This window comes from Geospiza fortis, unplaced genomic scaffold (genome assembly GCF_000277835.1).
Source record: "Geospiza fortis unplaced genomic scaffold, GeoFor_1.0 scaffold428, whole genome shotgun sequence".
NCBI lineage: Eukaryota > Metazoa > Chordata > Aves > Passeriformes > Thraupidae > Geospiza > Geospiza fortis.
The window spans coordinates 1,504,952-1,528,055 of NW_005054409.1; the positions used below are offsets into that span (position 1 = coordinate 1,504,952).

Consider the following 23,104-nt stretch of genomic DNA (forward strand, 5'->3'; position numbering starts at 1 on the left):
GGCTCCCGCTCGGGACTCCATCCAGAGCCTTGATCCCGGTGTTTCCCGGGCGCTGGCGCTCTGCGGGAATGTCTCGTCCCTCTAAATCCTCCTGGCTGACCGGGCACTCGCGATCCTGCCGGAGGAGGGCTGTGGGTCTCTATCTCCTCGTCCGGTCACCATGGTTGCATCGCGAGTACTCAGTTGCGCCTGGCTACAGAAATTTGGCGGTCTTGTTAAAGAATGGAGGTTTCCTGCTTGCCGTAATTCAGTTATGCGATGCGGTAATTGTAGAAAAATTGCTAGTGCTTCGTGTATCTTTCACCTGTGGAAGTCTCTGCCCTCCAAAATATTTGTTGTTATTTGGACGCGTACTGTATAGAATAAAAGTGCAGGAGGAAATCATGAACGTGTTTCACTTGACCCGTTAGAGAAGGGTTGAGTTGGAGACGCTGCAGTTGTTGTACAAGAGACTCGTGGACTGCTGTCACAAATGGTAATGTGGGGACTCTGGGATGAGGCATAATGATTTCAATTTAGCTGAGACATTAAATAGGATTCTTTACCAATTTTCTTATTGTAGCCTGGTATGTGCCATGTCTAGCTTCACATGAGACCCTCCAAGAATTATGTAGGAAGGAAAATCTCACATGTAAATCCATTGGAATCACCAACAGGAGTCTAAAGAGTTATGAGGTGGAATATTTGTGTGACTACAAGGTAGAAGAGGTAAGAAAAACACAGACCAATTTGATCGCTCTTTCAGCTGAAATTTGGAAGCAAGACAAAGGTAGTTTTGCTCATAATATAAAGAATCAGACAGTGAGGGCAAAGCTTTTGATGGCATCAAATTAAATATATTTTAAATTTTAAACAAAAAGTGGTGTAAACTGCTACTTTCAGTATGTGCAAGGAAGAGCTTTTTGTGAAATTACAGACTTTTAGAATATTAAATGTTTGACCTTTGTGTATCTGATGCTGATGCTTTAGGGTGGTAGCTCAGTATGAATTATGATGCCTTTCCTTTATTTGCAGACAACCATGTGTATTTCTCTCTTGATTCTTTTAGTCTGTTCAATGAAGAATTAGGGCCATGTGCTGCAAATGGATTCCTGTGAAATTCAGTCTCAGGATTTGTCCTTGTTGCAGTTATTTGTCCTTTTTAAATAAGTGCAAAATGTATGCTGCTTCACTGTAAATACAATCTTACACGTATCAAATTAATTAGTGTTCTGGGAGGATGGTTGATATGACCAATAGTGGGTTTTAGACTCCTTTTAGCTGCATTTTGCATTTTTTTTTGTTCTGTATGTGATACGACTGCATTCTGCTTGTGCATACGAGTCATACAGCGAGTTAGCATAACTTACCACCTGCCTTGACAAACTAGCCTCCTCCAGGTATGCTGTTAGCAGTCAGAGTTCATCCCAGCTTTTGATTTCTTTGCCCCTAGAGACAATTTGTAAAGTATGCAAAGTTGTGCTATAAGTTAATTTGCAAACAAACTGATTTTTCTCTTTCTCCCCAGTTGTAATTTTTATGGGGACATCAAGGCCTTCTGCCCTGAATGCTGGTCCTTAAGTCCAGAGCTCTTGTGTTTGTCTGTGTTGTTCTGTGATGGTGGATTTCAGCAACAGGGGCTCTGGCTAAATCTGTATCTGTTTCTGTATTTCAAGGGCAAAGCATACTATCTTGTGAAATGGAAAGGATGGCCAGAATCTTCAAATACTTGGGAACCTCGGAAACATCTGAACTGCCCTCTGCTTATTCAGAACTTTCTTAGAGACAAGAATGAATACTTGTCTCGAGGGAGAGGAGGCAAAGCAATGAAACTGAGAAACCATGTTAAAACTCTGAAACCTGCAATTGCAGATTATGTTGTAAAGAAGGCTAAACAAAGAATAGCTCTGCAGAGGTGGAAAGAAGAACTCAACAGGAAAAAGAATCACAAAGCAATGATTCTGGTAGAAAACACTGTGGATCTTGAAGGCCCTCCTTTAGACTTCTACTACATCAATGAGTATAAACCTGCTCCAGGAATAAATGTGCTCAATGGAATAACAACTGGCTGTGAATGTGCTGACTGCCCTGCTGAGAAGTGCTGTCCAAAGGAGGCTGGCTTTATTTTGGCTTACAATAAACGTAAGAAATTGAAAATCCAGCCTGGCTTGCCCATCTATGAGTGCAATTCATATTGTAGGTGTGGGCCTGACTGCCCTAATAGGATTGTGCAGAAAGGGACCCCATATTCCCTCTGCATCTTCAGAACCAACAATGGCCGTGGCTGGGGAGTAAAAACCCTCCAGAAAATTAAAACCAACAGTTTTGTGATGGAGTATGTTGGAGAGGTGGGTATGTATTTATCTCATAGAGGTGAATTACATACAATCAAGGAAATGTTAGATAAAAATCTTAATGAGCTTTCTCTCAGTTTTCATACTTGACTTCTTCACCCAGAGGGTGGTCAGACCCTGGAACAGGCTCTGCAGGGAGGTGATCATGGCAACAAGCCTGACAGAGTTCATGGAGTGTTTGGACAATAAGGCACATGATGTGATTCCTGGGGATGTCCTGGGCAGGGCCAGGACTTGGTGATCCTTGTGGGACTCTTCCCACTCAGGATACTTTGCAATTCTACTATATAATAGATCAGTCTGCTTTTGAGTAGAGATAAAGAGACATTCAAGTTGACAGCAAAATTGTGTTGTCTAGAACATTCCTTCATTCCAGAGCAGTTGTAAAAGGTCAAAAGTAAAGAGAATATTTATCTCATATGGCACTGAAGAATTATTTTAGATACATGCCCTAATAATATTTCTAAAGGCAAGTACTTAATTTCTTTCATGAAAATCATATTCTTCATTCTTCCCTGATCATCTTTTTTGTATTTTTTTTTGCCATTCCCAAAGCACAGTCGTTATGAAAGTCCCTGCACAGACTTTCAGTCCCTTTTCTGTTTTGTCTGCACTTCTAAGGTAGTATTCTCAAGCATATTTATTGCTTTTGATTAACAGCAAAATTCATAGTACAGACATTATCTGCTTATTCAATCTCATACTGTTTCAAAGAGAACTTTTATGTTATAAAATACAGACCTTGAGCTACTCTTGAGGTTTTGTATTGCCCTGTGTTTATGTGTTTCAGCCTCTGCTCCATTCCAGGGTTCTTCACACCAGCAGTTCCTGGCTGCCTCTCTGTTACACTGTGTTTCGTTTCTACCACAAATCTGCCTTGCTACTATGTTGACTCAAAGTATTTCCTTCTGTCCCTTTGTACGATGTTTGTGGTATTTAGCAGATTTCCCCCATGCTTCCTGCTCCAAAGCTTCTTCTCATGTTCATCCATTTCCTTTAAATATACAAAAGGTCCTACACTCTACTCACTGAAAGATGATTCTGTGATTTTGTTGGTCAAAGAAAAGAGTGTGTATTTACTGTTTCACCTGAATCTACTTAATATCTACTGCTGACTTCTCAAATCTCATCTGTCAGATTTTAGAGGGATTTATTGTCCAATTCCATCACATTTTGTATCTCTTTTGCTGCAAAATTATGATTTCTATACAACAGAACGTGTTTAATGTGACAGGCTGCAGATGAAGTTGTTGAAGCTGTTTCATCTGTTGACAGTGACACACTTGCCTAATTGAATAGATTGAGCTTTGTGAAGTGATGTGTCTGAGCTGCAGTGAATAGGATCTTTCATTGCAGTCAAAAATAGCAGGAAGAGATGCTTCTGGGAAGAGAGGAAATGAATATCAGGCTGTAAATGTGGCTGGGATTTAAAGACTGATACCTGTTGATCATCTTTGCAAAGGGAAAAGGTTGAATCTTGGTTTTGTGTGAAGTAAATGAGGCTTTCTGGGTCTAATGGAAAAAGTGTGTATATAGAAACTTCAGTAAAAACAGTTGATTGTATTGTCATCATCATAATTATTAGTAGAGTGTGCTGATATGTTTTTTTTTTTCCAGAGACAAGGTAGTGCTGTGCATCACCTGTAGACAAATTGCACCCAGAGAAGCCTCAATCAAATATAATTAGTTCAGCTCTATGTACTCTTATGTATTCTTCATTCATCAGATGGAATGCTATTTCAACATCAAAAACTTAGTGTGGTATTTTTTTTTGCTAAGTATTTTTCTAACTTTTTTCCTAACTTGAGTGTGATTTTTGTTTCGATTTAGTAATAATTAATAATATGATGCAGGTTTCTTTATCCCTTTTTTTTTTTTTAGGTGATTACAAGTGAGGAAGCAGAGAGGCGAGGCCAGTTCTATGACAACCAGGGAAATACATACTTGTTTGATTTGGACTATGACTCAGATGAATTTACAGTAGATGCAGCTCGGTATGGAAATGTGTCCCACTTTGTGAACCACAGTGTAAGACCTTGTTTTGTATACTAAGAATTTGGAGAATTATCCTAATTGTGCTAGAAATGTCTTCTAATGTAAGCATTTCCTTACTGTATTCACAGTTTTTCTGGAGTAGTTTGCTTCATGCCAGCACAGTCCAGTTAATCAGATTATGTAATAAATAGAACAGAATACTGGGCCTTACTTGGATTGAGATACCTACAAAAATCTGGGGCAGAGATGCTGCCTGAAGTGGACATCCTATAGGACTGGAGTTTTCACTCAATCAGCTGGTTCTATACAACCAAAATAGGGTTGGTTTGGGTGTGGTTTTTTTCTGAGTACCTCAAATACTTAACATGTGACAGTTCCTTAATGAAATTAGCCAGGAGTCAGAGATGACAAGAATTGATGTGTTATTTTGTAGCTGGGCAGGATGGAATGTTACTCTAAATTTCATCCTGCAAACTTAGTAGAGAAAGAAAGAGAAAATTCCTATGCTTTCTTAGGTATCTACAGCAGAGAAATATAATTTTTCCTCCTAATCTAAACTTGCCAGAGAACTCAAAAATAAATTTTAACAAGCAGTTTTTGTAGTGTTTTGTTGAAGTTCAACTGAAGTAACTAAAGCAAGAAAGCTGATCTGCATTTGTAAGGATTCCCAAACTAAAAATTATTATTTCTTACTAATCCAATGTTTGTGAGGTATGCAGTCAGTATTCTACAAAAACAGAAAAGTCATGTCTTCAGGTCTGTGAGATGATGATATTTATATTTCATGCAGGCTTGTCAGGGAGAAGGATGAAGGAGAATTTTATATACAGACAGGTGCTCTTCACTTTCACAAATGGGAGTGAAGTATTCTCAGTCTTCAGTGTAAATTTAGATGTCTGTAACTTCACTTCTGATTCTTTAATGTGTGATATATTTTACTGTTAAAGAGCAAAAAAGCATTCAGAATTTAAAAGTCTCAGGTACTACTGACTTTTGACACTTAATCCAGACAAAATGAGGAAGTGGTTTCTAGTTCCAGCTTAGTGACCTTCACCCTCCTAGCACCCAGACCATGGCAGGGAATTCAGAAGCCAAGCAGGTTTGCAGTTTACAGTAGAAATCCATGCATAGTGTGAAGATGTTATCTCTGGCCTGGAAGCAATGCTTAAACATCACTACAGAGCAGTAAGTTTGTGGGGCTTGAAACACTCAGTTGTTTTTAGTTTTCTTTCAACTTTAATTCTTTTTATGGGTTTTATTGGTACATAGTCTCAGAATGTAGGCTAGTTTTAGCCTACATTGGCCTAGAGTAGGCTCTAATTATTTTGTCACCATTTTTGTTGTCGCCTGTGAAGGTGCCACTTTTTATAGGTTGTTGCATATTAGTGTAGTCTGCACATTGTGCAAAGGTTGCCTTCCTGGAAGGACTTAAATCTGAGCTATGAATTATTATTTAATTATTTCAATTTGTTGATTTCGGAAGATAACTGCAGACTTCTGTCACTGAGACAAGAACCCATTCTTTCTTTGCTGTGACCTTGGTTTATTTAAACACTTCAGTGATATTAAATGTTCATTTTTCTAAACAGAAATTGCATTAATTTTTGTTTACAGTGTGATCCAAATCTTCAAGTCTTCAACGTGTTTATTGATAACCTCGACTTGCGTCTTCCTCGAATAGCGCTGTTCTCTACCCGGACCATCAAGGCTGGAGAAGAGCTAACCTTTGACTATCAGATGAAAGGTCTGCACATTTTAACATTGGTTCTTGTGGAAGTTTTGGGGTGCTGGTGGGTTTTACTGCAGCCTGAATGATGGTAGCATTTCAGCTCAGGGACAGTTTTTTATAACATAGCTCTGGCTTTCAGAACAGTCATTGCTCATGACATGTAGTGCAGAGAGGAGCACACCCAGAAGCTTTCACCTGCATCTCTAGTGCACTGCCTCCCTCAGTGCTCCTAGCACATCAGGGATTGTGGCTGGACTGTCTGATGAAGCAAATGATTTTGAAGCTTTGTCCCAGGAATGCTCAAAGGAATGGTCAGGCTGCCCTTAAATAAAGCTTTCCTTTATTCAAATCAGCATTTCAGGTAAACTACTTTCTAGGTAGTCTGTTAGTGATAGTTACTAAGAGATACTAAGGCAGTTGTAACAGCTCAGCAGCATGAGGCACCATAGTCTTTGAATTCTAGTGTCCTGTAGGCCTCAGTTGTGGATGTAGGTCCTATGGAACAGCTGTTTCAGATGGGATAGAGTTAATTTCTTCTCAGTAGCTGGTACAGTGCTTTGTTTTAGACTGAGTATGAGAATAGTATTGATAATTCACTGATGTTTTCTTAAATCAAGAACTTTTTTGTGTCTCAGGCTTTACCAGTGAGGAGGTACTCAAAAAAGGTAAAAAAAAATTCTGGTAGGAAGCATAGACAGATGAACTGGTCAAAGAGATATTCCATGCCAGAGAATGTCTTGCCCAGTGTAGAAACTGGGGAGATATCTAGAAGGGGCTGATCAGAGTTCAGGGATGGCCTCTGGGCATTAATGAGCCAAAGGTAAGCAATTGTATGTGCATCACTCATGTTTGTTTTTTTCTTTTACAATTACTGCTACTCCTACTAATAATAATCAGTATCAGCATGATCAGAATATCATAATTGTTACAATATTTTACTGTTTCAATTATTCAACTGTTCTTATCTCAACCTACAAGTTTTACATTTGGTTCTCCTCCCTGCTCTGCTGGGGTGGAAGTGAGCAAGTGTCTGCATGGTGTTTCATTGCCATCTGGGCTTAAAACACCACACTGCCAAATTGATCTTGAATCTTAAAACTCCTCTTTCTCTCTGTTTGTGACACTGACATTAAAGGCCAGCCGCACTTTCAACTGATCCATGTGGATACCTGGGGGGTACAAAGATCAAGTCTGAGTTTTGGATTCCAATGTGGATGCCAGGTGTTGTACAAGTAGCTGTAACAAGGGTGTCAGTAGAATCTGAGTGAGCTTCACACACAGCTCTTTGAACTGGGCTGTTAGAAAGCCTTTGGAAGCTGTTTGAATACTGGGCATGATCTTGTCTGCCTTTTAGAACTTTCTTACTTGTGTTCATCTGTGTTGCAGGTTCAATAGATCTGACTTCAGACTCTGCTGAAGGTCTTAGCCCATCCAAAAAGAGCATCAGAACTGTGTGTAAATGTGGAGCCATGTGTTGCAGAGGTTATCTCAACTGAGTTCGGGTATCCAAAGTCACAAATATTTTGTTCCTTTTTTAATGTGTTTTAAGAAGACTCTTCTTTCACACATATATTCAAGTATTCTTACATCTAATCTAAATAAGGATGGTGAAAACAAGGTATTGTGTTTGTAATTGAAATGGCATTGGCCAAAGAAAGAGATTGTAGTGTTTCAAGCCAATACAGAACTGCTAATGGGGATTAAAAATTCTAGAGCAGTTGTTTTAGAAGCTGTAAAATGTATACAAAGAAAACTCTAAAATGTACCTTGATTTGAATATTCCTAGAATCATAGAATAAGCTGGATTGGAAGGGACCCTCAAGGGTCATTGTGTCCAACTCTTAGTCCTGCACAGGACACCCCCAAGAGTCACACCCTGTGCCTGAGCACATTGTCCAAACACTTCTTGAACTCTGCCAGGCTTGGTGCTGTGATCACCTCCCTGGGGAACCTGTTCCAGTGCCCAACCACCCTCTGGGTGAGAGAACCTTTTCCTAATATCCAATGAGAACCTCCTGTGACTCAGCTTCAAGCTACGTGTTTTCTATACCTTAAGTCAGGAGGCATTTGATTTGAATTCTAAATCTTAGTTGACAGTTCTTTTTCTTTTTTGTTATATAAAGAAAAGCTTGAAGATCTTAGCAATAGCATTTATGGCACCAGGGTGAGGGATTAAGGAGAGCCAGTGTGTAAATAAAGGTTCACAGGAGTGCAAATTGTAAAATGTCCATGGACTTCCATGCAAAGGAAGTAATTGCAGAAAGAAAATTAGAGGGGCCAAAGCTCAATTAAAACTTAACATGGCCACTTCTTTAAAGGATGGTAAAAACTGTTTTTATAAATACATTAATAGCAAAAGGAGGGGCAAGGAAAAACTCCATTCTTTGTGGGACACAGTGAGGGAATATGGCTACCAAAGATGAGGACAAGGCTGAGGTACTTAACTTACACCTTCTTTGCCTCAGTTTTCAACATTAAGACAGTTGTTCTGTCCTCAGGACAACTGGCTCCTGAGCTGGAGTAGAATAGTCCCCCTGTAATCCAGGAGGAAGCAGTTAGAGGCTTGCTGAGTCACTCAGATGCTCATAAGTCCATGAGATCCATCCTAGGGTGATGAGGGAGCTGGCAGATGAGCTCACCAAGCCACTCCATCATGTACCTGGAGAAAAGGAGGCTCAGGACCTCATCTCTCTCTACAACTCCCTGACAGGAGGGTGTAGCCAGGTGAGGGTCAGTCTCCCAGGGATCCAGCAAGAGGACAAGGAGACACAGTCTCAAGGTGTGCTGGGGGGTGATTAGGTTGGAAATTAGGAAAGATTTCTTCACAGAAGGGGTGACTGGACACTGGAATGGGCTGCTCAGAGAGGAGCATCCTGAAGGTGTCTAAAAAAGAGAGTGGATCTGGCACTCAGTGCCATGGTCTGGTTGACAAGATGGTGTTTGGTCATAGGTTGGACTCAATGATCTCAGAAGCCTTTTCCAGCCTAACTGATTCTGTGATTCTGTAATTGGTATTAACAGATCCCAAGTGTAAAACTTGAACTTCTTAGCTGATGTTATGTAGAATGTTCTCAGTTGTTATGCTCTGATTTTTAGTTAGGATTCTATAGGAAGACGGCAGTTCCACAGAGCATTTGTAAATATGGAATTGTCAGAAGTAACATCTGATGTTTGTTTTCATTACAGAAATTTGGCAGTCGTGGCTGAAACAAGTTGCTGGCTACAGTTTGGAAATAGATAGCAAAAGGTTAAGGAGAGCAGCCCATTGTCTAACAAAGCCAGTGCAGTATGGAGATATGGTCTGTTATCTGTTAGGTGTAAAAGAGCCCTGGGATTGATTTATATTCACAACTGGTTTTGGTTAAACTTTTACATACTGTGTCCTTTTTACCTAGTGACAGACTTCTAAGATACTAGGCCTGTATTTTCTGGTTGCAAAAATGTTAACTTCAGTGAAGTTAGACTAGGGGTGAGTATACCCATTTGCTGTAGACATTTGTAAGATGTTCTTGAATGTAAAGGCTGAGAAATGTGCTGTTCTTCAGCTGCTTGAGTCATCTTTTTTTTTTTTCCTGATCATCTTAAAGTTGTCTCAATCTATTCATAACATACGCTAAGTTTTGCTTGTCTTCAGAACCACTGAAGGGCAGTTGAGGTGGGTGATGAGTGGAGTTACAGCCAAGGTCCATGCTCTAGGGATGATCCACAAGCTTTTTTCTCATGGATTCAGAGCTTGTAAAACTTGCATATTGCTTACCAGTCATGTAAATGTTGACAGGGTCAGGCAGAATAATGTTGCTCCATAAATGGATGCTCCATAGCTGGATGCTGGCTATGTATCATAGGTCAGCTAGTTACCTTTATAAGGTGCACAGCTGTTGGCTCAGGTGAATGAAGTCAAGTACCTAGCATGTAACTGTTTACTTAATTTGTTAGAAAATGCCTTAAATTCCATGTTAATTATTAGCACTTCAAAAAGAGCATTTCAAGGTTGTTTCTTAAGAAGCACAGTTGCATTTGTACTGAAGATCTGGCTCTTTGGTAGCAAATGACATTTTATATGCTACTAGCCAAAATCAGTTTTACACTCTTGGTGAAGAGCATGGGCTGCTGGAAATGCTGTGAGTTTTGTAATCTACAATACAGAGATACACGTTGAAATAGAGACTTTATATTGCTTAATGATTAGGAAGAAGTTTGCTTAGATTTAAAAGTATTTGATGTAATTAGACTAACCTGTATCCACAGTTGATAAATGCTGAATCTCGTCAGTTTTTATCATGCCATATCTCTAATGATTTTTTTTTTATTTAAAGTTTTAAGTGGAATGTGGAGCTTTAATGTCAGCAAACTCTAGATGATCTTGCATCGTTTGGAGTCGTTAGTGCTTTCCCTTGCATGTAGCTCAAATGAGCAGTGCATTCCATGTGGATGGAATGTGCAGGCTCCAGCCCCTTAACCCATCGCAGCCTGCAGCCTGCGCTGTCCCCTCCTTTGTGGAGGCTGCGGCAGGAGATGGATTCCTTCCTCCAGCCCCGCCTGTGCCGTGGGCACGGGGCAGGCCCCAGGCTCTGGCTCTCCCCATGCCCAGCCTGATTTAAATATTGCAAGAAGCTGCATTTTAGAAGGTAACAGCTGTGGCAGTTGGACTGGAGTGCGGTGTCTGCCTTTTCCAGAGGCACAGAATGTTATCACCAGCACTGGAATAACGCTGCTGTTTGTCAAGGATATGTGTGTTATCTTCTGCCATAAATAAAGAACTGTTAATTTATGTTCTGGGAGGTAGCAGTATTTTGTATTTATTTGAAGGAAACCCATGGATCCAGTTTCCAACATAAGAGCCTTGAACAGTATTCTATATTTACATATTCACAGTGTATTTGGATTGCAGTCAATGAATTAGCTTCATGGGGCACTGTGTCACTTTTAAAACTCCTTTTACTGTTTTTATGAGTTTGGCAGAAAATTGCCAAACTGGAAATGGAAAAATAGCTGTTTTCAGTGTCTTAGGGAAGCTAAACCAGCCCAGCTTCTGCCTTTGTTTTGCTTTGTGGTCCATTGGCATCGTCATGGTCACCAATTCAGTCGTGTGTATGCACTTCTTGGGGGCTGGTAACCTGTGGCCTGCCCTCCAGCTGTTCTTTTTTTTGTTGGTTCTATTTTTTTGTAGCAAAACTAAAGCTGCAAGATCACCTGTAAGAAAAGCTATTGTCTATTTATTTAATCTCCAAGTTAAGTCAATCTTTTGATTATTTTTAATGTATGTTTTAGGAACTGTATTAGAATATGCAGTTTGTAAGCTCAGGAACATTTTCTTTTCATACTGTGTCATCTCTAGTATTGCTGTCTTCCTATAGTTTTTGATAAAATAAATTAAATTTAGTTTTTCTCTTGTTGTTGTCATTTTTTTAAAAAAATTAGCCTGTCAAAATTAGTTGTAGCATTTGCTTTAAGACCACAACCTCTTAAATCCTGGCTTGTACCCAAATTTTCTAGGAGTGTAAGGATTCCAGCAGAGGGACCATGAGGGAGGGATGGTTTCAGTTTAGGGCTGGTGAGAACTGGTATAAATTTACACTTGCCTGAACAGACTGGATTCCTGTATATTTGAGCATTCTGTTCAAGGCAGCCTTGAACTTACATGCAGGTATGAAATGAGCCGACAGAAGAAGTTCTGTTTTGTCTGACTTTATGCACAGAGGTAGTTCCAACAGCAGTTCCATTCACTCAGGCTTGTTAAAAAAACCCCAAAGTTGGTAGATCACATTTGGAATTTAGGTTAACAGATCCCACGAACAGCAGGAAAGGTGACAGTGGAGAAATACTGGCTCTTTAATATCCTTAGAATCATACACAGATTATGGCAGTGCTTTGTCCCTCCTGCCTCTGTTCCCTGTGGCAGAATGCTGGTTGGTTTAACATTCACATGTCACTAAACATGGCACAACAACTGAAGGCACACTCAGAGGGGAAGGATGTTGTGCTAAATTATGTTCAATTCTTTGGGACTTAAAACCATGGATGGAAAAGCTCAGGGATTTTTAGATGACTTCTGTGGTTTAGATATTTTGTAGGCACTCTAGTTTAGGAAAAACTTGAATTACATTTCTATGTTAGAAGCTAAGAATTTTGGCAGTTATGATGGCACATGTGCATGGAAAATATATTGTCTTGATTTAAAACAGTGAAGTCTACAGAGTGTTGCAGAGGAGGTGAAGTTTTGTAGTACAAGAGCCTGTCTGGGACACCAGGTTACCTTCTGTGGCTGAGTTCCCTGCCAGAGCAGGACAGGGCTGGTAACTTGGGAACCACAGGATTTTAAATTTTTCTGAAGAAATTCAGAACAAACCAGAACACAGAGGAAGTGATGACAAGTTGTTTGCAATTGGAGGTGAAGCATAGACAGCAGTCTGCAGTACCTAACTCAGGAGTTAAAGCTCAGTGTCAAGAGAGACTTTTTGAAATGAACAATTTGATTTAAAACAAATTAAAACCCCCCTCACAACCTCAGTAATTCTCTAATCTGTTCTGCAGTTATTTTTTAAAATAACTGCAGTGGGTACTGATTAAATTGTTATAACAATGACAAACAACGATAATGGGGATTAAAGCCAAATTACAACTGCCTTGTTTGCATGGTCATTCTTAGGTCTTCCTCCCCACAGTTAATAGTGTGCTATTTTCTTAAAACCTGAGATCACATTACAAAGGCAAACTCTTAGAGCTTATGATAAACACTAAATTTCATTTAGTGTCTTACCCTTAGTTTTGTCTGGCCATTTTTTGTCTACTTACAGTCTTGGAGAATTGAACCTTGGGAGGTAGAAGGCTTTTACTGTCCCTCCTGGGAATACTTCCTTTTCAGTATTTCATGGAAGGAACAGTAAAGGTACACAGGCTGCAAATTCCTGGTTCTGACAGTAAGATACTTCTGAATTAAGCATGACTCAGCATAGCTGCAGACAGTAACCAGCAGGAAAGGGAAAAATAATTCAGGTATTAATAGACATGCTGGGTATTACCACAAGGTAATCAGTTATACCTGTTCTCAGGAGACTTTTTTCTCACTGATTATATTTTCACCTGCTGCAAGCTTCTTGTATAAATGGTGCAGTTTATCTGGCTGAGGTGCTTCAGCACCAGGAGTCAAGGGAATTTCAAAGTCAGAGGAGCTCTGGGAGTCCCACCTCAGCTCCAGATCAGGAGTCCTGGAGCTGTCACTTATTTCTGCCAGCACATCCTGAACGTGGGCAGTGCCATCTTCTGCAGCTTTCTCACAGCCTTTGCTTTTCAGACCACAGGCACCATCGTGGGCACAAGGTCTGTCCTGACCTGGTGGCTTCTCCCTGCTGCTGTCCAGCTGAGTGTCCCTGGGACTCTCCTGCAGCACAGGCACCACTGCTCTGCTCCCACCTGTGCTGAGCTCCAGGGCACTTCGCTCCTGGGAGGTGATGAGCACTGTGTCCATTTGGCTGTCCCAGCCCTGGCTCCCCTGCTCTGATATGTGTGTTGACTGAGAAGAATTTTGGGAGGAGATGTGTGTTGAGTCACTTACTCCATCTGAATCGCTGAAGAGAGACTGGGACCCGCCAGCATCTGCTGAAGATGGGAGGTTGTCCTCATTTTCAGAGCTCTCCTCTAGTTTATTACCTGTAAAAAATTCATCCCAGCAAGGGACACTGGCATTAGACTCCTGCTGGTCACTAGCTACTCCATTGAAATTGGCTGTGGAAGTGGCATTTGGCTCATGGGAAAGAAATTGAACTGTATTTTTTTCAGGTTCTTCTTCATCATCTTCATCATCATCATCATTTGATTCTTCACAGTCCAGGAAGTCTACCTTGAGGGAGGTGTAAGTTGTGGTCCCTCTGTAACTTTCTGTGCTCTCATTTATGTTTCCTTCAGAGTTTTCAGCCTGTCCTATGCTGGAGGGCCTGCACTCTCCTCTCTGCTGTTTTGGAATCTTAGGCCTTGTAGAAATTAATTCTGAATCAAAGAGATCATCTTCATCTGGCAAGAAACAAACAGAAAATCACTAAGAAAAGTTCACGTCTCTGCTAAAATCTTATTGAGAGCAATTTTTTTAATTAAAAATTCGTTTAGTATAAATTGAGGAAAATATTCTTTAACCCAGCTGGAGATTTTGCAGGATGCTATTGACAGTGTTTGCCTTGTCTAGCACAGTGCCTGACAGAGACAGAACAAGCTTTCCTAGGGATGTTCTGGGACTGAGGGAACGAACTCCACCCAAAAACTTACAGGGCTGTTGAGCATTAAGTACATTTTAAGACTGCAAACAAGTGTGTTTTTACACAGTTAGTGCTCTCTCACCCACCTAAGTTCACATAATTTCTATTTCTCCTTTCCAGCTGTTGCTGTGAACACAGAGACAGACTGTGGTGAACACCAAAGCTTTTGGCACCTCTGCTTAGTCTCAGACTTCCATTTAAGGTGCAGTAGCAGCAGCAGAACCTTTACCTGTGTCAGATAATTCTCTCTTGTGGGGTCTCTTCAGTGTTCCTAAGGGCTTGTACCTGGGTTCCATGATTCTCCTGTATGACCTGCACAATGGCTTTAATCTGAAGGGAATGAAAAAAGCAGTTAATATTTAGAACTCAGCAGATGCTTTCAGGAGCAAAAGTAAATCCTTTAACTTGTTTTAAGTACACTGCTCAACACCTTTCATAGGCACTGCAGCAAAAATGTTAAAGCAAAGGCAGCAATACCTAGTGCAAAGTCTTTGATTCATTGATGAGCTTCAGCAGCTGAAAGGTAGAGATCTGTCCTTTCAATATATCGACTTTAAAACATGTACATTTTTTGGAAACTATCTTGTAGTTCCTTCCTTACAGAAGAAGCTGACTACAGTTTTTTTATTCAGTGATTATTAAATGGAAGTCTCCTTTCTAAGGAGGAAAGGAAAAAGGAACGGGGATCTTTGTTCTGTCCAGACTGACACACCACAGCTCTCCTGCTCCCTGAGGGTGCTTTTTAAGCTGCCAACATCTACAGCAGCACAGCAGAACTGGCCTCTCTGATGCTGTGCAGGGGAGGAGTTCAAGCCCTCAGAGAAACCACCTTTAAAAGAAACTTCTGAGAAGCAGCAATGACAAATGGAAATGGGTCACAGAACAGAGAGATGAATCTGTATTCAGCTTCCTCCCAAACAGAGTTTAGCAGCAGAAAAGCCTCGACACACAGACAGAAGTAGAATACAAACTCTGGGGCTCAGCTCAACATACATGTGTGCTTCAGAAAGCCCAAGTCTGTGGGACTGAATATAGAAAAAAATCTGAATTATCAGACAAGTAAAGCCAAGCCTGAGAGGCTGGGATTCAGGAGGGGAATTGTCCTTACAGAGTTTGTATCACCTCCCTCCAGCAGCCCCTTGTCACTTACATTTCCATAACTTTGTCCTCTGTCCCACCCACTGGCAGTACATTGGGATACACATTCACAGGACAGATATAGCTCAGGAAATCCTTGATCTGAATTCCAGAAAAGAAGAAGCAATTTAACAAATTACAACAACAGTTAAGAATGTCTCTTAAAGGCAGAACTGATGCAAGCACATCCAAAAGTACTACTAGTAGTCTTTATGAAAAGACCAGTGTAGCCCACAACTCTGTCAAAGTGGGCATCTCTGGAACAAGGAAACAGGCCTGAAAGGATGCTGAGAACTCAGCCTCACCTAACACCTCACTGCAATCATCAATTACTACACAAGACCATGCCTGTCCCTGAAAGAAATGGCGGGGCAGACCTGGAATGTGATCCAGTGGTTCCTTGTCCTTTTGTCCTTACTGCTGCTGATATTCTCAAATACACATTTTTCTTACTGGAGTTCAAGCCTCCAGTTATGCAGACCAGGTATTCCTTTCCTATTCCTAAAGTCTCTCCTGAAGCACCCTGTAAAAGCCCATTATGACAAAACACACTGTTTTTTCCAAGCCTTACTCTGTCATCTTCTAAATTATCTCCAGTGAATTTCTTCAGGAATTGTCTGGTTTGGGGCACTCCTGCTGAGCACTGGAAACACTTGCAGGTTGCAGGTTACACTGCTATCTGTACATACATCATGGCTGTCCTGGAGTAACCCATAAAGTTATTGCAATTTTGTATCTAGCAGTCATTTACTGTTATTTTTTTTGCCTGTTGCTGGTGCACTTGTTAGGAAACTGTTATTTTTTCACTTCTATCAACTCCGGTTCATTCCTTACTGGTGGAAAGGGATTAGTTGAACCTGTAAAGAGAGACAACTTGTGTTTAAATTGTCTCAAACCAAGACAAGGACCCATCTATTTTTGCATGTGGAGGTAGGAGTGTCAGAGTTACACAAACCCCCATATTCCACCAGCAAATTCCACACTGGGACCTCCATTTAAAATTCTCCATGGCAGAGCAAATTTAGACTTAATCAGGATGCTAAAAACAGTACTGCCTTCCCCCATTTTGTAGTGCAAGACTTTGTGACAGTTCATTGTTAGCACTGATCCAGTTTCAGTTCAGTTTCTTAGGAGAAAGTGTTTTTAGATCTGTATTGAATCATGTTAAATGAAAGTGTGTGATTGTGGGGAGGATGTTGCCATGACCAATTTCCTTTTAGTCTTTTAACACAGGAAAAGGGGCAAGAGCAGCAGTCAGGATGAGAGAAAATTTGTTTAAATATGTGGGCAGAGAAAAGAAGGCAAATCCACCCAAATCTAAGTCACAGCAGATAACAACATATTGTAAACTAAAACTCCATGCTTTAAGCATTTCATAGTTACACAATAATCTAAAATAGAAAGGCAGTCAAAACAATTGTAGAAGTGATCTATACATTGAGAACAGAGAACAGGAAATAGGCTTGTAATCCTGCCCTACTTTAACAAGCTCCTCTGCAGCTATATTAAAATTAATTTCTCTGTCATCAGCATTCAGAACCTCCTATCTCCTTACGTCTTATTACTGACAGGATTTTTTCTTATTATGATAAATCACGTAATCCACTCCAGAATAATCAAAACTCTTTTACATTTTCTTAATCAATGTATACTCAGTACTAGAAGTATACAAACCTCACTGTACGAAGAGTGGAAAGAGAAACAAGCTCTGTACGTTCTCTCCCCAGTCCTAAAAAAACAGAAGAGGCACAGAAATTAGGTAACTGCTGTTCATCCTGGTCAACAGACCAGCATAACCTACTCTTGAAGTCCATTCTGGGATTCAATTATACACATATCAGGCAAGAAACAGGTTTCTGTGGGCCCAAATGCTCACCTCACTATTACACTGGTTTTCTTTTTCCTTTCCCCAAACCACATTGTGGAGGGTTTGATGCTGATTACGTGCAGGGGAGTTCCATTGAGACAAGTCATCCCACAGGGCAGTCTGTTCCCTCGAAAGCAGTCATCATCCTGTCCAATGGATATAAAATTAAGTTCAACAGTGACCTTTTTTACCCAGAAATTAAGCAGCATAGTATTTAGCCAAGCCATGTTCCTCTCTCACTTCTAATTACCTTGAAAGACCCTGTCACACCTTGGTTCTTTAGTGCAGCTGGAAAAGCAAATCGGTCAGAGACACCAACACCCCAATGTGCCATCTCAGGTTCTACCTGTGTTCCTCCAAGCTGGAGCCCCCAGCCTGAGAGACATCCTGGAAATAGATGGCCACATGCTAAAACCACACAAGCACCATCTGAGCTGCTTTTGATACACTGAAATGGGCAACACCTGATTGATCTACTCAGCTGCTTGTTCACTTCACCTATATATATATAAACAATTTTCAGGGTTCAAATACAATTAAATTACTTCTAGCATAAGCTAATATATTTTTCCTTTTTTTTTTTCTTAAAAAAAACCAAAACAACCTCAACCCACTAACTAAGGTTTTCACTCTGCTTCACATTAAGTCACCATTTCACCAGTCTTCACTAACCCAAGAGGCCCCAGACATCAGCACCTATAACCACATTTTCAGAGCAAGGTCAGGGGAGGCTTTGCAGAAGGAACGCACCCGAGGATGCCGACAGGCGTGAATCTGCGTGCACTGGTCTGTGGTAACGTGGCACAGGATTTCTGGCATGTTCCTGAACATATCAAGTTTGTTTGTGTGCACCTAGAGAAAGCCAGAGTTTATTCTTTATTAGTGTTTGGCAGAGTGCAGCTGGAGCAGCTGTATAGATGTGATTCTGCTCTGCCCAAATGCTGGCAGGTATTCAAATTATTACTCCAAATAATGTCCAAGCAGAGATGTGTCAGCCAAAACCTGGACATCTAGAACAATTAGAACATACTACCCATACTAAAGAAGGATGAATACTTTTAAGAAAATCAGAATATATATACTAATTATTAATGCTGTATGCAAATGACTTTTATCATTCACAAAATAAAAGGGAGTGAGGTAAACACTGAGCTTGAAAACTGGGAATTAACTTCTCTTTGGAAAGTCCAGATGTTCCAGACTGAAGTCAACTAGTTACCTCATTCTGAGCACAACTGCACTTTTCAAGGGAAGTTAATGAAACAGGCATAACTGTGGCCTAGAGCAGCCCTCTGAACAGCCATTGCCAGTTCAGTGCTGACCACAATCATTACTGAGGATCTGTGTCAAAGCAGCAGTTAGGGAAACATTACCTTGATTCCAAGTTCCTCGCTGAGGTTTATGAATAAATACTCATATCCATAAGCAGCTTTGCAGTTCAGCCACACAACATGATTACGAGACAGTGAGGTCCAGCTTCGCACCAACTCCAAGATCCCATTTAAACATTCCTCCTAAAAAGTGTGGAAAGTGCTGTCAATCACCTTGGAAAATACTTCCAAATACTGTGATTTAGTAATGCAAAATGGCATTGCCTTGTAAGACCTTCCTAACAAAGGGGTAGTTAATTAATTAACAGCTTTAAGGGCCTTTCTTCTCACAATTTGTTACACTTACCCGGCTTGGTATGTGATAAAATTTAGGATCACAAAAAGTGGTGTCCAAATACACACTCTGGATGTCTTTTACGCTGGAGGATAGAAACATGATATCAGAGTAAACATTATACCACAGTGCTAAGACACACCACTTCCTCTCTCTTCAAAAGGAGGTAACTCTACCTCTTCATTACAAAGAATATGTCAAAGGGGGCTTGTAACTGCAGTATTGCAATTATATTTAATCTAGAATAAAAAATGTGGAAAAAATAATTAATTCCTAGCCAAATTGCCCCTGCTATATGATCTTCTGTTCTTTTTTATCTCCCACAAATAGCTCACCTGGTCCCTGAATGCAAAAGCTCCATTCTGGCTGCTTCTCCTTTTGCAAGCCTGAAATCCCCTGTGTACAACACAGTGCCATTCTCACCTTCAAACAGAAACCTGCAGACAGCAACATTTGGGTCAAACTCCTCATTAAATGCCAGGTGGTGAAACATTTAAAGTGCTGAAAGGACATACATGACTGAACCTGGACAGTGACCAGCTGGCAGAAGTGTCACCACTACATCTTCTTTCTGGAAGAAAGGGGTTAGCATTATTTTCAGACTGTAGTAAGTACTACCAGTACTTTTGTCAGCACAGTGAGAGCAATGCATTACTCCCCACAGCCTCCTGCAACATTTAGCATTGCTTTAAAACCAGAGAGTCTCTTCACACTGCAGCCATCATCCTGTCATGGCAGAAGAGAGAACCAAGAATTGTATGGTGCCTATAAAGCAAGTTGGACAGAAGACAGTTCTACATCCTTGGTTCCTGGTAAGCCAGTACAGAATAGTTTGGATTGAAAGGGACCTTTAAAGTTCATCTAGTCCAACTCCCCTGCAATAAGCAGGGACATCTTCAACTAGATCAGACTGCTCAGAGCCTCATCCTGACCTTGAATGTTTCATTGTAAAATGCTTCCTCCTTCTATCTACTCTGAATTGAGCCTTTTTTAGTTTAGAACTACCACCCCACTTTTCTGTCACTACAGGAGAGGAGGGGCACATACATTTTAAAAATAGCTTGTGCACCTCAGATGCTGCAGCTGTGTTTCCTGTACTCATCATTGCTGCCCATGACTGACATATGAATCTTTTTTTCTGTAACTTACCTCACCAGATGTTTCATCTTCTAAAGAAATCTGAGTTGGTGTTTCAACTTCCAATGCAACCTGTATCAAAATTATTAATTGCATTATAGGATTTACTGAACATTCTGTATCATGTTTATGTCTAGTTATTTATTATGTAGACATCTGTAGCACTCACTGTGGCTAATGCTAAGCCCGTAAAATTAAACTCATTTTCCTGTAGTAAGTCATAAATTTCCATTTCCAGTGGAATAAATTTTCCTTAAAGTTATCTAAAAATTAAATGGAGATACCTCAGGCAAGGTGTGCATGCCTAAAAGTTAGAGCATGTTGGACTTCTATCAGCAACAGCTCTTGTTCCTCTGGATTGATCACATTATTTTTGGATGATTGCAAAGCCCAAAAATCCCAGTTCCACAGCAGTGGATCTTGCTAGGACATCTCTGTGCTGCAGGACTTCCCACTGCCCCCTATTACTAGAAGCAGAGCCCACAAATCACTGGAAGGACATATTCCTGTATTTGTGCAGAGATAATTATTTTTATTTCTGTAAAAAAACTCATGTTCTGTTTTACAATGCCTATTTTATAATTAATAATTATTATGTAACTTCTATAATATATATATAATAATATATTATATTAATAGATATAATAATTATTATATAATTATTTTCATTTCTGTAAAAAAACTCATGTTCCATTTTATAATGCCTGCATCTGCAAAAGGAAGGAAATAACTTCAAGTCACACCTGTACATAACACTGATCCCTTGCAGTCTGGCTCCAAACACTGGAAATCATGTAAATGTATGAAATTTTTCAGTGATTTTATACTACAACTTCTTCATGTTGTAGTCCATTTTCCAAAAAGCAAAATGAAATTCATATAACTTCAGATTATACACACTCCAAGCAATAAGAGGCTTTAAAAGAAGCCAAAGAGAAATCAAGGACAGAAGCAAAGAGACATGAGCAAGGTAAGAAAATGAATACAAATTCAAATGTACACATGATCAGTGTAAGGATGAAGGCCATGTAAAGCTGAAGTTGAGGGAAAAGGAAAAATTTTGTGGGGGGAAAAATAATTAAACAACAAACCAATGCCACATAGCAAGCAGCAGGAAAGGCACATTGATGGCACTTAGGCCTCGAAACACTCTATCAATATCAATCATCAGACACTCCTGAGGAGCAGAGAGCTGCTTCTTTCTGAGAATCACTGCTTGGAAAGTGCTATTTTCAAAATAAACACAAACTCACAATATGATTCTCCCAAAACTTGTATTTCCAGTTAGTCAACAACAATTCCTTAGTTACTGGTGAGCAGTATAGTTTAACTTTCAAGCTGTGAGGAGACAAAAAACACAGATAAGTGTTTTTTAAAGTAGACATGAGGAACAATCTGACAACACATCAGCACCTGGCACCCAGAATATCAAACCCTGCCCTCAGAAACCTCTCATGTGAGGAGACCTGCAAAGCTGGAGGCCTGCAGACTTCTCCTTTGCACAGCAAACCCAAACCTACCCCTGTGTGCCCCTGCCTGTGTGGATTGCAGTCACAAATGCAGAATGTGGTTCATGGTCATGACCTATCTGCTGTTTCTCTACCCCTGCACACACCCCTGGAACAGGAATGTGGGACAGCCAGCACACAGCAGAACACAGAATACTCCTTATGAAGCTTGAGCTGATGCACAGAGACCTGATGAGCAAAGAGATTCTCTGCTTGCATCAGAGGAGATGCAGTATCTACTCTAATAAATCAAAGAGAGCCTAGGAACTGGTCCATAACCTCCCTGCCACATTTGGTCATCCTCATGGTGAAAAAGGTGTCCCTTGCCCTTTCTTTATGCACTTCCATGAAAAGTCTGGCTCCATCTCCTCCACCCCTACCTGCAAGCAGTGATATATGATTGTCTCCTACCCCCAAGGCTGAAGACATCCAGCTCTCTCAGCCTCTCCTCACACATGATATGGCCCTGGCCCCAGACCAGCGTGGTGATGCTAACACCTATCAATTTACCATCCAGGGGAGCTCAGGGCTGGGCACAGTACCCCAGAAAGTCTCACAGATGCTGGCCAGAGGGGAATAACTGTCTCCTTCAAACTGCTGGCTACCTTCTTGTTTATACACCTCAGAGAGCACAGCTGGCCCCTTCACTGCACACGCACAGCACTGTCTCTGTGTACCAATGCCTCCAGGGAATAACAGAGAGATCCTCACCAAACTGATGAACATTGTGGAGTTCAACAAGGCCAAGTGCACCCGAGTCTGAGGGATAAATGGGTTAATAGCAGCAATGCAGAAGACTTCGGGGTACTGGTGGATGAGAGGCTGGCCATGAGCCAGCAGTGTGCACATGCAGCCCAGGAAGCCAATTTTACCCTGGGCTGCACCACCAGCACTGGGCAGCAGGACAAGGCAGGGGGTTCTGCTCCACTCCTGTGAGCCCCACTGCAGTGCTGCACCAGCTCTGGGGGCCCAGCACAGCAAGGACAGGCACCTGCTGGAGCAGGTCCAGAGGTCACCAAGGTGCTCAGGGGGCTGGAGCATCTCTGCTATGAAGGCAAGGCTGAGATAGCTGGGGTCAGAGAAGCTAGAGAAGAGAAAATTCTGGGGGCACATTACTGCTACAATTTATTATTTAAAAGGGGCTTTAAAGAATTATAGAGAGAGACTTTCTACAAGGACACGGTGTAGATAAGGGACCTGACTTCAAATTGCAAGGGGGCAGGCCTAGATGAGATACAAGGAAGAAGTTTTATACAACGAGTGAGGGTGGTGCGGCACTGGAACAAACTGCCCAGAGAAGCTGTGGATACCCCATATCTGAAAGAGTCCGAGGCCAGGTGGGAGCAACCCGGCCTAGTGGGAAGTGTCTCTGTCCCATTCCCATCTTGGGATTGATGATCCATGGCAGTTCCTCGCACTGTTTAGCTCGAGCTTTGCCGCGCACCGGCCGCGTCCCCTTGAAGCCGCCGCCTCCCCCAGAGGCC

At 41.0% G+C, this 23,104-nt stretch overlaps 2 protein-coding genes across 2 annotated transcripts; one reads left to right on the forward strand and one right to left on the reverse strand.

The window, feature by feature from the left end:
- Positions 1 to 253: 253 nt before the first annotated feature.
- SUV39H2 (suppressor of variegation 3-9 homolog 2) lies at positions 254 to 11,450 on the forward strand. The gene is made up of 6 exons (XM_031061327.1): positions 254 to 263; positions 563 to 708; positions 1,656 to 2,327; positions 4,215 to 4,361; positions 5,943 to 6,072; positions 7,444 to 11,450. Exons 1-6 carry the CDS (start codon positions 254 to 256, stop codon positions 7,551 to 7,553), a joined length of 1,215 nt encoding a protein of 404 aa, XP_030917187.1. The 3' UTR covers positions 7,554 to 11,450.
- A 279-nt stretch (positions 11,451 to 11,729) lies between these two features.
- Positions 11,730 to 20,207, reverse strand: DCLRE1C (DNA cross-link repair 1C). Its single transcript, XM_031061312.1, has 11 exons — positions 20,125 to 20,207; positions 19,491 to 19,546; positions 19,311 to 19,412; positions 18,988 to 19,060; positions 18,684 to 18,824; positions 18,061 to 18,162; positions 17,320 to 17,456; positions 17,118 to 17,172; positions 15,457 to 15,545; positions 14,536 to 14,636; positions 11,730 to 14,067 (listed from the first exon to the last, which is right to left on the reverse strand). Coding segments are annotated over exons 2-11 (1,764 nt in total). The 5' UTR covers positions 19,493 to 19,546; positions 20,125 to 20,207; the 3' UTR covers positions 11,730 to 13,105.
- Between the last annotated feature and the right edge of the window lie 2,897 nt (positions 20,208 to 23,104).

What these genes read in the sequence shown, in the direction of transcription:
- SUV39H2 (XM_031061327.1), top strand. An exon ending in GTGACTACAAGGTAGAAGAG is followed by an intron (nt 709 to 1,655) that starts GTAAGAAAAACA and finishes CTGTATTTCAAG; the next exon opens with GGCAAAGCATACTATCTTGT. An exon ending in CTTTGACTATCAGATGAAAG is followed by an intron (nt 6,073 to 7,443) that starts GTCTGCACATTT and finishes TCTGTGTTGCAG; the next exon opens with GTTCAATAGATCTGACTTCA.
- DCLRE1C (XM_031061312.1), bottom strand. An exon ending in GCGAGGAACTTGGAATCAAG is followed by an intron (nt 18,163 to 18,683) that starts GTAATGTTTCCC and finishes GGCTTTCTCTAG; the next exon opens with GTGCACACAAACAAACTTGA. An exon ending in TCCACTCTTCGTACAGTGAG is followed by an intron (nt 15,546 to 17,117) that starts GTTTGTATACTT and finishes TCTGGAATTCAG; the next exon opens with ATCAAGGATTTCCTGAGCTA.